The 16,164-nt window shown below is 31.7% G+C and overlaps 1 protein-coding gene across 1 annotated transcript; it reads left to right on the top strand.

Annotated features, from left to right (window-relative positions):
• Nucleotides 1-11,733: 11,733 nt before the first annotated feature.
• On the top strand, nt 11,734-15,509 carry LOC133672438 (protein HEAT STRESS TOLERANT DWD 1-like). The gene is made up of 12 exons (XM_062092852.1): nt 11,734-11,919; nt 12,055-12,212; nt 12,420-12,498; nt 12,853-13,041; nt 13,156-13,254; nt 13,477-13,645; nt 13,756-13,862; nt 13,953-14,092; nt 14,191-14,272; nt 14,589-14,707; nt 14,837-14,954; nt 15,044-15,509. Exons 1-12 carry the CDS (start codon nt 11,872-11,874, stop codon nt 15,173-15,175), a joined length of 1,440 nt encoding a protein of 479 aa, XP_061948836.1. The 5' UTR covers nt 11,734-11,871; the 3' UTR covers nt 15,176-15,509.
• Nucleotides 15,510-16,164: the final 655 nt, after the last annotated feature.

Below are 16,164 nucleotides of genomic sequence, written 5' to 3' on the forward strand. Positions count from 1 at the left end.
TTTTCTTTTCTTTTTCCTGCTTTTCTTTCGGCTAAATTCAATTTACCCCTCGCAACTTTACCTATTTTCTAAGTAAACCTCTTAAAATAAATTGTTTTAACAATGACCCCTTTATGTTTCAGCCTTACCTCAATCACCCAGAATGGTGTTTTTTATGGAAATTACCGCCTAAAATTCTAAGCCATTTGGATTCAAGTCTTTGAGAAAGAATCTAAAATAATTTACTAATTTTTTAGAATAAATTATATACACAGGTTAATATTATTTTTCTTCTAATTACATCAATTGTAATTGTTTTTTTTTTTGAAAAATATTTTTTTTTATTTTCTTTGGTTTCTTTTCATTCAAGTTATCATTATTTCATGATCTAGAAAGGAGGTTTGGCCGAGTAACCCAAGTATTTTTAGTTATGGTTTTTTACTTTTTAATTTTATTAAAATTTAATTTTTAAAAAAATTAAGCTTTTTTTTTTTTTACTTTTTATTAAATTATCTTATTTGCATGATCCTATTCACAAGTTTTAACAACCTTAATCAGGTTTGCTAGTACTTTATATTTTAGATTCTTTTTTGTTCATTATTTTTTTTTATTTTACTGTTCTATATTTTTATTTTTGGGGATTGATAATTTTGTTTTCAATTTTTTTTTTATGATGTCAAGTTGTAGATTTTGTGTTTTTTTAAATATACTAATAATGCTTAATAATTGCTTTTTTACACTACATAACAATCTTCTTAATCCACACCCAAGCACACATACTACCAATCTAGTTATATCTAAAACTTCGTACCATAAATCTAAATATCAAGTTATATTAGTGGCATGAAAAACTCATAAAATTATTTAAATTTAGATTAACCCTTATGTTTTGTCTTTTTCTGAATTGACCGGAAGACTCGAAGCAAAGAGACACACGAGAGGTCCACAAGTGACGTGCGAGGACTGATGGTGAGCGTTTGAATAAGGTGTCCAGTTTCCAAAGTCTGAGGCTGCGGACAAATTGGTGAATATGTATGATTGGCCTGTGGTCTCGGTGGGCCACGCGCCTTGTCGTCGTATATTTTACTAAGAATAAAAAAAAAAAAAAAGAATTACTACGGACGGCTATTTTTCCAATTTTTCGGTATAATTTGAAAATTTCAATTAGTTTTGGCAAAACCGGTCGATCTGCCCCTTTCCATTTGGAAGAATATCCAATACAACCCTAAACTTTACAATCATTTGATGTACTCCACCTAAATCATGCTTAGTCCCTCTAAATTATTTTTGTTTGAGTTGAACCTTTTACTTTCAATTTATAATGGACGAGATCCGAGTTCACGCGCCTAATTTATATTAGTAATTATATGATTGCCATGTGTATGGATGCAAGTGGATAGATCGCTGATAAATAGATATATAGGGCAATTATTTGATTTATTAAATATTAAAATAAATAGATTGATTTTACTAAATATTAATATCTTAGAGACTAAATGTGATTTTTTTTTCCAACTTATAATGGATGAGATCCGAGTTGATGTGTCTAATTTATATTAGTAGGATTAAAAATCAATCTGTTTATTTTAATATTTAATAAATCAAATGGATTAATTTCAAAACTGATTCAAATGGATTAAAAATAGTAGGATTAATTTGTAAATAATTTTAGAAATGAGAAAGGGTGGCCTTCTTTAATTTTAAATGTTTTATTGGAATATTTGGTGGGGGATGGTGGACCTCTCTTACTTGGATTTATTAATTAGTGTTTACTAAGGACAATAATTTAGGCTTTATTAGTAAGAGGTGATGGTGGACATGACGGTTCAATGGAGGATTCTGGATATGCAAAAACTAATTTGTAAACAAATTTATAAGTGATTAAGTGCATTTAAAGATAGTTTGTTTTTATGTTTTTTTAAAAAAAATTAGAAAAAATTAAAATTTCATTTGATTATTTTTAAATTATTTTTTTTATATTTTCAGATCATTTTGATTTGCTAATATCAAAAATAATTTTTTAAAAATAAAAAATATTAACTTGATGCATTTCCGAACAAAAAATACTTTAAAAAATAATTATTATCATACTATTAAATACCCTTCAAATCCAGCTTATCAGTAATAAAATAGGTTGATCCGTGAAATAATTCAAGTTAAGTTTGTTTTTAAATTATTTAGTTAATTAATTTAATCAAATTCAAATAATCTAAAACTCAATCTAGAACTTGAGTGAAATTTAAATAATAAATTTTTATTTAAAATGATATGGTGTTATTTTAAAAAAAAATATTTTAAATAATTTCATTGAAATAAATATACTTACTCGTAAGTTAGCCATTCCAACCCGCAACAAAGGTCTTAGAGTGTGCCAGGCCTGAGAGCTTCTTTAATTTTAAAAATTATACTATAATTTTTGGTGGGGGATAGTGGACCTCACTTTCAATTTATTTAGCTTATTATTTTGAGATAAGTGGACCTCAACTCCTTGGATTTTAATTGGATTAGCTAGAGACAATAATTCAGGCAATTTATTAGCATGAGCAACCATACCTAAAGAAACGCGGTGACGGTGGTCTTTTACTACGTTGCTGACACGTGTTTGCTAAAAATTTAATTATTTTAATTTAAAATTAATTTATATATATATATATATATACATTGTTAAAAATTATTTTAATCTATTTTAAATTAAAAAAATATTTTTTTAAAAATCCCTGCTACACTATTTAATCTAGGGTTTTGAATATATAAATTGTGTGGGAGGTTACTCCGTGTTGTCAATATGAATAAAACAAATTTTTGGGTAATCTGGGGTGTCTGAACTAGTATACACACATTACAACTAATTCTCGGGTTTACTGAACATCCTGCAAGTTCAGTGAACATATAAGACATCGTAAAGATGACAAACATGTACAATAAAACTTGAACCCTGGTGCAGAGAAAAGGAATAAAACCCTTTCACTACTGGACCACAACCTCAAATACAAATAAAATATTATTTGATGGATGACTTAGATGCAATGTTTACAATTATGGTGCTCCATTATCAAAACCAACCTGGTCAATTATTTGAAAACCCTCCCTTCTTTAATTTATCGGAAACTTCATACAAGCTCTCCTATGATGAATTTTATATTCTCAATGATACTTTATTTATTTTTTTATTCAATAATAAAAAATATTATTGAATTTTTGTGTAAATCAACTTGAAGTCTCTCTCTCGGAAATTTCAGCACACATCTTCTACATCCACCTCGTGTATTTAAAAAAAATTAATAAATTATTTTGAGTACCGGTTCTGATATTTGAATCTAAAAAAACTGAGGAATATAATCAATTTTCTTAACTACGAGGTCAATACTTTGAATTCTCTTTTATTTTATTTTAGCTAATCAAATTCCAACTACAATTGTTCCACTTCTAAATATACATATGATTCTTCCTCGTAGTTGGTACTAGAAATGGACTACTGCTTCGCCACAAGATCGGATTGTTATTGCTATTATTATTGTTATTACTATTTTATATAAAAAATAATGTTTTGTTATTGTAAATACATTTTAAATAAGTAAGACAAATTCACAACTTGAGTCATACATGTAATTAGGTAAAATAAGATGATTTTATTTTTATTAGATGATAAAAAATAGACAACGACAACTAATGAATCAAATTGAAAAAATTGATCATGATGACCTGACAAAAAATCCTTTTTCTAGAAAATAAAAAACGATCAGCTCAATTTCCAACCAATTAAATATGGAAGGACATAATTAGGTTAAAAAAGACAAAAAAAAAAAAACCTGGCCCGAGTCGACCTGAGTTAACATGACAAACCTGTAACCTGGGCAATAAGGGTCGAGCCTACCTGAATTAACCCGCAATCCACGTCATGTGATTGAGATAATCTGATAGAAATAAAAACAAAGAATATCACAAAGCCCATTTTGTTTTTATTTTAAAAACAATGTAAATGATGAAAGCTAAAAATGAAATAAGTAAAACAAAAGAGACAATGTCAATCAGTGTTAACTTTTCAAACTCATGTCCCAAGTTATTAGACAAGAAACATCCTATTTGAAAAAACCATAAAGCCTAATTTCCAAACAATCAAATATTGAAGGATGAAATTAAAAAATAATTCAATTATACAAAAGGATCTAAAACTAAAAAAATAACAATTAAAAAAATGATGATCAAAATTGATGTCGCACGTGTGTGGCGTTGCGGCAAGGCGTCCACTCTTATGGTCTCTGGAAAATCAGAAAATGAGGTAGACAAGGAATTCTTGTCTTTTATTAGTGAAAAGATGGAATGAGAGTCGCCACCTAGTTTTTGGTTACTAGGAACCCTAACTAGTCTTAAAGATCGGGCATGAGAACTTGTTGCGTAAAGAGAAGGTATTAACACTCCAAATACGCCCTACCTAAGGTAAGCTGCATTGTTTAATTGTCTGATATATGCTAAGATATTGTTATATTTATAATTGTTGGTCTATCTATGGTTTAAAAAAAGTCATCCTCAATAAAGAGATTCTTATCTTATCGAGTAAAATCGTAACCGTTCTAATGTCAAAATATGTCTTACGTATAAGTTCGTAATCCTAAATATTAAAAGAAGACAAAATAATTTTTTTAAATTTTTTAAAATATTGGCCTAGTTCTCATGACTTTAATAAACTGGATATTAAAGTTCAAAATGCATGCTAATACATATTTTTTTTGAATTTTGTTTTGTATGAAAATTTGATATGAAATTTTTTTATATTTTTGAGAGACTTGGCATGTGAATGAAAAGAAGAATTTTTTTTTGTTTTTCTATATATATTTTTTTTCAATATTTCGGAGAAAATCGAGTATTTTAATATCAGATTTGTATCTTTACAGTATAAAAATACAAACCAATATTAAGCAAAAAAGGTGAAAAGATACTTGAGAAAATCACAAATTTTTTTGAAGGATTTTAAATTTTTTAGATTTTTTTTGTTTTTTATTTAATATATAATATTATTATATTATAGATATATAATGAGATATGCCGACCCAAATATATGGGTTGAGCTCATCCTGAATGGGCCAAAATTGGCCCAGAAGAAATTGGGTCGAGGTCAGCCTAAGACAAGGGTGGGCTGAAGTCGGCCTAGAAGAGATGTTGGCCTGATGTCGATCCAAGTGTAATTTTCTTTTTTTTGGATTGGGCCAGACCTCGGCCCAAACCATTTTTGTTTGGCCCAGCTCTCGTCCGACCTAGTGAATAATAGAGAGCTCTCCACTGTTCACTTGCAGAACATTGGAGGCAGTAAAGACGAAGAAGAAGGAAGGAAGTTGACCTGGCGGTGAGGGCCGCGTTGTTGTTGTTGTTATTGACGGTGACTCACGGTGGTGCTATGTGGTAATAGGTGGTGGTTGCTGTCGTTTTTTTTCTTCTTTCCTGTGCAGAAGCACCAGTCTCTGTTTTTCCTTCTCCTTGTCTGTTTTTGTTTGTTCTTCCTCCTCTCTTGTTTCTTTCTTTTCTGTTTCTTCCCTTTTCTCTTTTTTTTCTACTCTCTGTTTTACTCTGTTTTTTTTCTTCCTCCTCCTGGTTATCTCTCTTTTTGTTTTTTTCTCCCCTCTTGTTTTTCGTTGTTCCTCCCTATTTTTTTTCCTCTCCCTCATTCTCTCTCTTTCTGGTTGTGTCCTCTATTTTTCGTTCCTTTTTTTCTCGTCCCTCTCTCTTTTTTCATCCCCATGTTCCTCTTTCTGTTCCTTTTTTTTTGTTTGTTCGTTCCCTCATCTTTATAATCTCCCAAGTCTTTTTTTGTCCTCTGGTATTTATAAGGGGCAGTAGGAGAGGGCTACCCTACCCCTGTCATAGTGCGGGGTAAGGTGGCTGGGGCGGCCTCTGTGCAGTAGCTCTAGAATCACTCGCAGGGCATTGCTCCCCTCTCTTTTCTTCATCATGGTGGCAGGCATGTAAGGGTATGGGTTGTGTTGGGTTTTTAGGCAAGAGGGGAAGAGAGTGAAATAGGTAAGGGTGAGCAAAAAAACCGAAAAACTGATTAAACCGAGAAAACCGGAAAAAGAATAACCGAAAAAATCGAATCGTAAAAAAACCAATTAAATTGATTAGAAAAATTAAAAAACAAGCCGGTTCAGTTCGGTTTTGGTTTTAAAAGGCTGAAACCGAATAAACCGAACCGAACTGGTTCAAATAAAAAAAATCAGTAGTACTATAAATACCTCCATTTCCAGCATTCCCCATCTACTTTCTAAACCCTAGCCACCACCCATGTTTCACAATCTTCATCTCTCAGCACAACCCCCCTATCTTCATCTCTCAACCTTTCTCGCTTATGTTTCTCAATCTTCATCTCTCAGCACAACCCCCCTCCCCAACATCTTCATCTCTCATCTCTCAACCTTTCTTTAAGGCTTTAAGCACAACCCCCTCCTCCCCCAAAGTAGATCTAGTGAACGAACCATCCTTATCTCTCATCTCTCAATCTTTTTATCCTTTTCTTTAAGCATAGCCGACTAAGCCTATGGATTAAACAACTAAACAGCAACTCTGGAGCCCCCCCTCTTTTCAATCTTCATCTCTTAATTTTTTTGTCCCTTTTTACTTCTTTTTTTCTAATTTCTGTAGATCTATTATATATTTATTTTCTATATTTATTTACAAGGTTGTTGATTAGCCATAATATACTCATGTTGTGATTACTGTAATGGATGTGAAGAGAATTATTTTTTCCAAATTTTCATTTGACTTTTGTTCTTTCTGGCTTCCTTATTTTCAATTTCAGAAAACCTGCTCGATATGCTTGGCCAAGATGAAATCAGTTTTTTCTGATTTTTCCTTTCAATTAACCGAACCGAACCGAAACTGGTCGGTTTGAACTGATTTTGGTTCGGTTTTGGTTTGATTTAAAAATGAATAAATAAATTGATTTGGTTATTTTTTTGGGTGAAAATCGGACCGAATCAGACATGCTCACCCCTAGAAATAGGTGCTACAAAGTAGGGGAAGAAAAACCTTCTTCCCTTGTCTTTGTCTTTGCGTGTTCCCAGGAAGAAGATGACAAATAGTGCCATTAAAACGACATCATTTGCATTTTTTTATATATATATAAACAATGCATGAAATGATGTCGTTTTGAACAAAACACGCTGTTTTATTTAAATGAAAATGGCGCCAAAATAGTGTCAAATTCCAAATTAGTCCTTAATTTTTGATTTGTTCAATCAAGTCCCCAATTGCAATTTTGATTTTAAGAATCAATTTAATTGCATCCCTACCAAATTCAAATGTCAAGCTTGAAGTTGGCCGCCTTTTTCACTTTGATCATTGGTTTTAAATTTGTGCATTTTGACCCTCAATTGATCAATAAACTTCCAACTTCTTCAATTTAGCCCCTAATTCAGTCAATTTCAGTCCCTCTATTTACACGTCTTTTCCAGTTTGGTCATTGGTTTTAGATTTCTTCAATTAAGCCTCTAATTGGCCATCAAATTTTAATATTTATGCAATTAAGCCTCTAATTTGACCAAATCAACTCTTAAAAATTATAATTGGACCCCGAACTTTAATTTCTTTCAATTAAAGCCTAAATTGACACAAAAATCAATTTTTCTTGCAATGAAACCCTTCATAAATTCAATTAAACCTTCAATAAAATTTAATGAAGTCCATAAATATCTGATTTTGAACTTTTCTTCCTCAAATTGAATATTCTTTGTCAATAGGGCTCTCATTAGTAAAAAATATACTGTCAAATTTTAATCTTTGTATTTTTGAACCTTTTCAACCAATTTTTAGCCATTTTCTGGGCACCCCGACATTCTCTTTTCACTGCTATTATTTTTTTGATTTTCTTCCGAATATATTTTTTTGACTTTTTTCTATTTTCTCTTTTTTTTGTGGGGATCCAAAAATAGGTAACAACAATTAAAATAAAAAAAATAAATTAGAGAACAACTATAAATTTTTTAATTGAAGGGTGAAATTGCAAAGAAAAATAAATTTAACGAAAAGACTAAATAAAATTAAAAGAATAAGGACCACATTGGAAAAATTTACATATCACAAATTAAGATTGAATGATGAATTTGAAAACAAATCAAGATTTTACAAAATATCCAGTAACAAAATTTTAGAAATTAAAATAATACAAATCAAATTTAAAATCTTCATAAATAAAAGGATAACTCTGGAATTTTGTATGACCAACATGAATTTTAAGGGGAGAAAAAAGAAAAAAGAAAGAAAGCATTGCCGATAACAAACCACCCTATTAATGCCACCACGCACCGCTCCAACAGGAAGATAACACCATGATGATTCCAATTACACAATGATAGAGCATTTTTGGTCATCAAGAGGCATTACACAAGCCGCCCGAGAAGCGCGGATGCTTCCTACACGTTGGTGTATGCGTTCCACGTGCCAACCACTTTTAGCTTTTTAATTATATTATGAATTTATTAAAATACCAAATGTCCCTTCATCCAACCTTATAACAACAACAAAACCATAATGGAAATAAAAAAAACCCTTGGATGCCAATTTAAAATTTTGTTTTTTCAAGACTAATTTAGTCATTTCTCTGTGTTTTTAAAATGTGAAAAGAATTATTTGTCCTTGATTAATCTGATGATGACTAATGGGCCTTATGAAAAGACCTCACTACCCCCAATAGCCAATTCATTGATTTTTTATGAGAATGCCAAGACGGTCATAACACTGTTCTGGTGAATAGTACCTCTAAGTTTATATAAATAGTGTTTTCCAAGAACTATTAGGTTTTTCAATTAATGGGTTATGTGTGTATATGTGTGTGTACATACACACACAATGTCATGCATGTGTAAGAGTGTAGTTAGGAATTTCAAGTTTTCATCATAAGTTAAAGTTGGAAAAGATGAAAGTAAGAATGCGATATTTACAGGGTGCAAATGCTTAGCTATTACAAAAAACTAAATCATTTACCCCTTAATTTTCTTGGATATAATAGAGTGAGTAACTAGATAGGTAATATACTCTTCGTTAGGGCTGAGTTAGGTTTTTTATAGTGAAAAAATATGATGTTTCAGGCAATGCTAATGTGTTTCAAAGAAGGGAAAAAAACCTACAACTCGAGTCATAAACCTTATTGGATACAATAAGTTGGTTTTGTTTAATTATATGATAGAAAAAGCAACCACAATAAATTGATTGAATCTTAAAAGAAAAGGTGATAACAATGACTAGAAGAAAAGGAACATCAGACAAAAGAAAAAAAAAATTACAAGGATGAATTCCATGAGAACCTAATGTCAAATGATGAAATTGAAGGGAAAAAAAACAAAAATAATTACCCTAAATCAGCTCAAATTAACATGACAAACTCGTAACCCAAATTGTAAGGTTGAGCTAACCTCATAAAAAACATATTAAAAAAAATATAATGATGGTTAATTCCTAATAATTCATATGTATAAGGATGAAGTAAAAAATATCATTCAACATAAAAAAAGCTTAAAAAAATACAACAATTGTAAACTCGAGTAAGGTCGCTAAACTTTGCGAATTGGATAATGAGAATGAAATAATCTAAAGTTCAAAATATTTTCACAAGTAAAGATGCAAATTCTAGAGATTATTTGATCTCGGGTAATGTTTGGTTGAGATATTTTCCTAATTGTTTGAGTTACATTTCTTTTTTAATAAGTTGTTAGAGGTGACCCTTAGAAATCAATCTATCTTCTTTTTTTAGGGCATGTTGTTACGTAGTATCATGACCATGATTGTGGCGAAAGAAAAGAAAATTGTTGGAGTTTCTTATGTTCACATAACTCTTCATTGGATGTGGATGTTGTATAAAGTCTTTTTCTTTGATAACAACTAATACCTCAGCATGCATGGTAGTCAGAGGTGTTGCTAGAAGCTTAGAGAAAGTTAGGTGGTGCAAATGGATCCCCTGATGTTCCTTTCGGATGCCTTGGGGCTACTAGGAGATTAATAATATTTAAGAGATTCTGTTTTTTTATTACTAGAAACGAAGGTGTTCTTGTCTGGTCATGCTCATTTTTTTTACTAGAATGTGATTTTCCATCGCTTGTTTTACATTAGGAGAGAATTGTCAAGGAGAGTATACAAATCATTCTAATAAAGAGTAGTTATAGACCTCGCTCATAAGAGCTTTAGTGATGATAAGTTTGAGTAGATTCTTCAAATTTATGCCAAATGAAATAAATTTTAAAATATAGGAACCAATAAATTAAGAAAGAGTTTCTAATTGTAATCAAATGTTAAAATAAAAGGCTAATATTTTTTTTTATAAAAGTAAAAGACATATAATTTTGCAAATATTTAATCCCAACATCTTCTTCTAATTTATTTATTTTTATTTTTTTATTCTAAAAGTTATTTTTTATAAAGACACCATGCAAATATAGTATATTTATATGAAAAAACTAAAGATAAATTAAAATAATCTCTTCAAAACATTATATATATATATATAATTGAAAAATAACTACTATTAAAAAAATGAACGAGACAATTTAAAAAAAATAAAAAAAAGACATTAATTTAAATTTAAATAAAAAACTAATACAAATTTAAAAACATATAAAAAAAAGGGCGGGTCCATTTTAAAAAGCCAGCAATTAATTTTTCCCTTGTCACATGTCATTCACCTCTTTCTTTTAAAAAAAATAAAGGCAGAGCATGCATCATTTACATGCCCAATTTTTGATCACCGGAGAGGAGATTAATGTTTTTTTACTAATAAATTGATTTTTAATTTAATTTTCACTTAAAAATACTTAATAAACATCCTTATGATATCAATAAAACAATATATAAACTCAAAACATCTCTAAACTTATTAGAAACACAAGGTCAAGTCATGAAAAAAAATATTTTCGCACTTACAATCAACTTAATGGAATTCTATTAGTTGAATAAGACATGTTGACATCAAAAATATTTTTTTTTCATGGCTAAAATATGACCGGCTAATGATTTTTTGCTCTCCTTACCATAATACACCGACTTCCTATCTGCCTTTGCAAAACATAGTAGCAAAAAGTGATGAAAATTAAGTCTTGTACTGAAATGATAAATTGATAAACTATAAGGACTGAAAATGATATTTGCCAAAGCCCAAGGCAAAAAATAGCAAAATGGCATTGGACAAACTATGCATTTTTTGGACAAATAATGTATATATATTTTAAACTATGCATCGTGGTCATTTTTGTTTTTTGTTTTTCCTTTGTAGGTCCTAAACTTGATACAAAATCAATGATAATAGATTTTTTTGACAGCGTAATAACTATTTAAAAATAAACCATAACAATTTCTCATAATTAAACAAACAATGAGCTGTCAAAGTATAAAGTAAAAATAAAATAAAATTGAGGCATTGAAATAAATAATGTAAAACGCAAATTACATGAGGCTTATTTTTAGAGAGTCCACAATTAAAATGACATGAGGCTTATTTATTTTTTTAATTTAATAATAATTTAACTTGGTTTAATTTAATAATTTTAATTTAATTTATAAAAAGGTGACAGTACTATATTGTATCATTAAGTTTGCATTTATTAATATGTTACATGTTATTTATATAAAAGTGTTTTTAAGTTAATAATATATTAAAATAATATTTTTTTAGATTTTTTTTTAATTTTAAACATAAATATATCTAAACCTTAAAAAAACATTTGAGACAAAAAAATATTTTAAAACGAACTTCTACCATAATTTAGTTGTTAAACCTAGCACCACCACTTGGAAGGAAAGGAAAGGAAGAAACTAGCAGACCGTAAAACCCTAGTAGCTTCCCAACCCCAACCCCAACCCCCTCTCCATCGTCACAAATAATCAGCACATCTTGGAAAAACATCCTGAAAAAAGGAAATGGTTCGCAGCATAAAAAATCCAAAGAAGGCAAAGAGAAAGAGCAAGGTTTCCATCATTTTTTTTAACAGTCAATTCATTCATTCATTCATTCAACTGGGATTCCTTTTTTTTTCTCATGCTCAACAAAATTCTCTTGTCTTTTCCTGTTTTGCTAATATATTTTACTTAAATTACTCACAGAAAGGAGATGGGTCATCTTCTTCTTCATCAATACCATCCATGCCAACGAAGGTTTGGCAACCCGGAGTTGACAACCTTGAAGAAGGTGAAGAACTTGAGTGTGACCCCACCGCTTACAATTCTCTTCACGCCTTTCACATTGGCTGGCCCTGCTTAAGGTTAATCCAAATCTTTCTTTAGTTGTTGAAAGTAGGCTTGATTGTAACGAGTTGTATATGTAATTAAAGTTTGAAAAGAAAATACTTGAACTTGAAGAGTAGGTAGTACTGGGCTAACAAGAAAAGATAGAAAATTTTTAGAGTGAATTAATTTAAGATTTTTTTATGTTTATTCTTATGAGTTAAGTGATTGATTTGCTTTTGCAGTTTTGATGTTGTACGCGATTCACTTGGTTTGCTTCGGACTGATTTTCCACACTCTGTGTACTTTGTTGCTGGGACTCAGGTGATAAATACATTTTTTTTACTGTTATGCATAATTATTGTATAAAAAATGATTTATTTTTAACCTAAAGGATTTGTTTCTGTTTATGTTTGAACTGAAGGTTGTGTTACTTAGTAAACTAGTGAACTTTTGCTTACATATAGGTACTATCAATATAAGTAAGAGAGAATGTTATATAAGGGGGCAAGCTTTAGGTATTATAGTAATTGAATGAAAAGGAGAAAACTTTAAAAGATTTATTTGGCGAATGTTGTTTCTGAGAGGCATAAATTGGGAAAATTATTGTGTTTTTCTGACCTTTTATTTTATGCTTTAATTGTATTTATGTATTTAGTGTTAATATCATTGATGCAGGCAGAGAATCCTGATTGGAACTCAATTGGAATATTTAAAATATCTAATGTTTCTGGAAAAAGACGTGAATTGGTGCCCAGTAAAGCTACAGCCGGTGACTCTGACATGGATGCAGACAATAGTGATAGTGATAGTGATGAAGATAGTGAAGATGAAGAAGAGGGGGGATCTGCAGCACCAGTTTTGCAGGTAACATCTTGCACCTCTGTGTTTGTTACTTGTCTCGTCAAATCATGGTCTCTCTCTTTGTTTTTTTTTTCCCTTTTCAGGATGCATTTTCATTTTTGGATTTTTCTTTCACAGTTGCGCAAGGTTGCTCATGGTGGATGTGTTAATCGTATTCGTGCAATGATACAAAATCCCCATATATGTGCTTCTTGGTCAGATGCTGGTTATGTACAGGTTAGACTTCTATGCTTACCATCTAAAGAAGTTCTTCAAGATTCTCAATCTTTCTTGTTTCTGTATTCCCATCTCAAAGGCTTGTTTGATTATCAATTCTGAACTTAACATGTCATAGAATGGTGATAGTGGAGTTGTGAACATATCAGATTAGTGATAAAATTTTGATTCTGGGCTTCTGGCTCCTCTCTCATATGTTCTAAATCACAACCTTTTTTGCAGATATGGAACTTCAGCACTCATCTGAATGCTTTGGCAGAGTCAGAAACAGAAGTTCCCCGGGGAGGTTCTTCAGTTTTTAATCAAGCTCCATTATTTAACTTCAAAGGGCATAAAGATGAAGGCTATGCTATAGATTGGAGTCCTCGTGTCACTGGAAGGCTGGTAACTGGTACCGTGACTTTCTTTTATTCAGTAGCCTCTCACTCAAGGATCTTTAATGCTCTGCTGCATATTATGTAAAGTGTTCTAATGCTCTCAAAATCTTTTGAATGTATGAAGGTGATTGCAAGAGCTGTATTCACTTATGGGAGCCCACATCTGGTGCAACATGGAATGTTGATGCTACTCCATTTACTGGACATACTGCAAGCGTAGAAGATATACAAGTACACGATTTACTTCTAAATCCAATAAAACTTACACCTCTGAACTTTTCAATCTTTTAAACATTCTGGTTCCAACTTCAATTTATGCAGTGGAGTCCTACAGAAGATCATGTGTTTGCCTCTTGTTCTGTGGATGGGCATATTGCAATATGGGATGCGCGTCTGGGGAAGTCACCAGCTATTTCTTTCAAGGCACATAATGCAGATGTGAACGTGCTCTCATGGAACAGGTGTTTGAATCATTAAGATACCCCACTCATTGTCCATAGCAGCACCCTTCTGATTTTCTTTTATATTACTGATCTACCATGTGCATTAATTGTGATAGGCTGGCTAGTGTCATGTTGGCATCTGGAAGTGATGATGGAACATTTTCTATTCGTGATCTTAGATTGTTATCACCAAAATCGGTATGTTGTGTGTAATGTATGCTGTTACATCATTTTGTTTAAAGAATTTGAGTTCTCATAGCACATTTTCAGACCATGAAATAATATTTGTTCTGCTTAGGTGTTCTCAATTTCCGTTAGTTTTTCAAGTGTTCCAGATCTGACATCTTTGGTCAATCTCCATTATTAGGAACTTTCCTAGTATTAGTGTTTTGTTTTCTTGTATGCCATTTGCTATCAATTTTCTAATGGTTTTAGGGTTTTGTACTTTCATATGCCATTTTCTTTTTAGATTTCTCTAGTTGTAATCTTATCAGCATATGTTTTATGGTGGCAGGAAGAGGATAAATCTTTAGTGGCACATTTTGATTACCATAAACGCCCCATCACATCCATTGAGTGGAGTCCACATGAAGCCTCCACATTGGCGGTGTCATCATCTGACAATCAATTAACGTAAGTAATAATACTCCACGCACAGAGCAACAGATGGAAAGCGAGTAAATAGGATGACCAATCCTAACATCAATGCATTTTGGCTCTTTTATCCAGAAACTGATTCTTTTATTTCCTTTAAATTACTAGAATATGGGATCTTTCTCTGGAAAAGGATGAGGAAGAGGAAGCAGAGTTCAAAGCTAAAACAAAAGAGCAAGTAAATGCCCCAGCAGATCTGCCCCCTCAACTTTTGTTTGTTCACCAGGTATGTTTTGTGAAACTCCCCTCATGCCAGGATATTAATCCAAAATGCTGCCAGTTCAGACCCTTGACTTGTTTTTGTACCATGAACAGGGACAAAAAGACTTGAAAGAACTTCATTGGCATGCTCAGATTCCGGGGATGATCGTGTCTACTGCCTCAGATGGCTTTAACATCTTGATGCCTTCGAACATACAGAGTACTCTCCCCTCTGAAGGTGCTTGAAAGTAAATTTTGTCAAAAGAAATCTGAGTTGGACGAACAGCTTGTGTTTGAATGGCATGGATGTCACAGAGAGTGGTTTGTCTCCTGCTTCTTTGCCCTCTCAATGTGCTTTCCTTCCACCTTTTAAGGACAGATTTTAGTTGCTAAACGTTCAAGGTTTCTTCAAAATGCAAGTGGCTTCAATTTTGTGTTTTATTTATTGCTTATAAAGTTGTGGGTGAGTTTCACTTTACTAGCCTGGGAAAGAATAACTGCGTCTTCTAGTAATTCCCACGAACGGTATTTGTTTCCCAAAACCAAATTAAAGAAAGGAGTCATCATATATTTTTCAGTCTGTTAAGTTCATTTTTGATGAAGCAAGCAGTAATAAACTAATTTCTCAACAATTCTTGATTTAATCGGAATTACCTTGCTATTTAAAATTGGAAGGAACATTGTCAGGCAGCCAAGGAGGCATCTTCCGATCAGCACTAAATGAATATTTCATGGCTAGATCGGAAGATCCCAAATGGGCGAAGTACACTGGTTGTCTCTGTACATTCAACTGTGTTGATTTCTGTGCGCATCACGAAGCTTTCACTTTCGACACCTCTATAAACGGAAGCCCTAATAACCATTCCAGCTTGATGTCCACGTCTTCTCTTTTCCGGTGGATTGCAGATGAACCCACGTTGGAAGTTAGACTATTAATCCATTAATTCCGAAACTTAGATTGAACTGTTGCACCATTAGCTTCAGTGGCTTGTGTTTGGGCTGGTCTTTGAAGTGTGCGGCTGAATTAGCAGGGAATATCCATGGTGATTTTCGCAATGTTGTTATCATTATAATAGACAGGACAGGAGGCGGTCAGGGAAATAACATTAGTGGATAACCAGATTATTTAACGAGCTCTGGCAGCTGCTTGGATAAAAAAAAAATCTGAATGTTAAAAAATAATATTTAGATTTTCATAAACTTTTTGGTATTATTATGAAATTTAATATAATTGT

Source organism: Populus nigra, chromosome 14, assembly GCF_951802175.1.
Source record: "Populus nigra chromosome 14, ddPopNigr1.1, whole genome shotgun sequence".
NCBI lineage: Eukaryota > Viridiplantae > Streptophyta > Magnoliopsida > Malpighiales > Salicaceae > Populus > Populus nigra.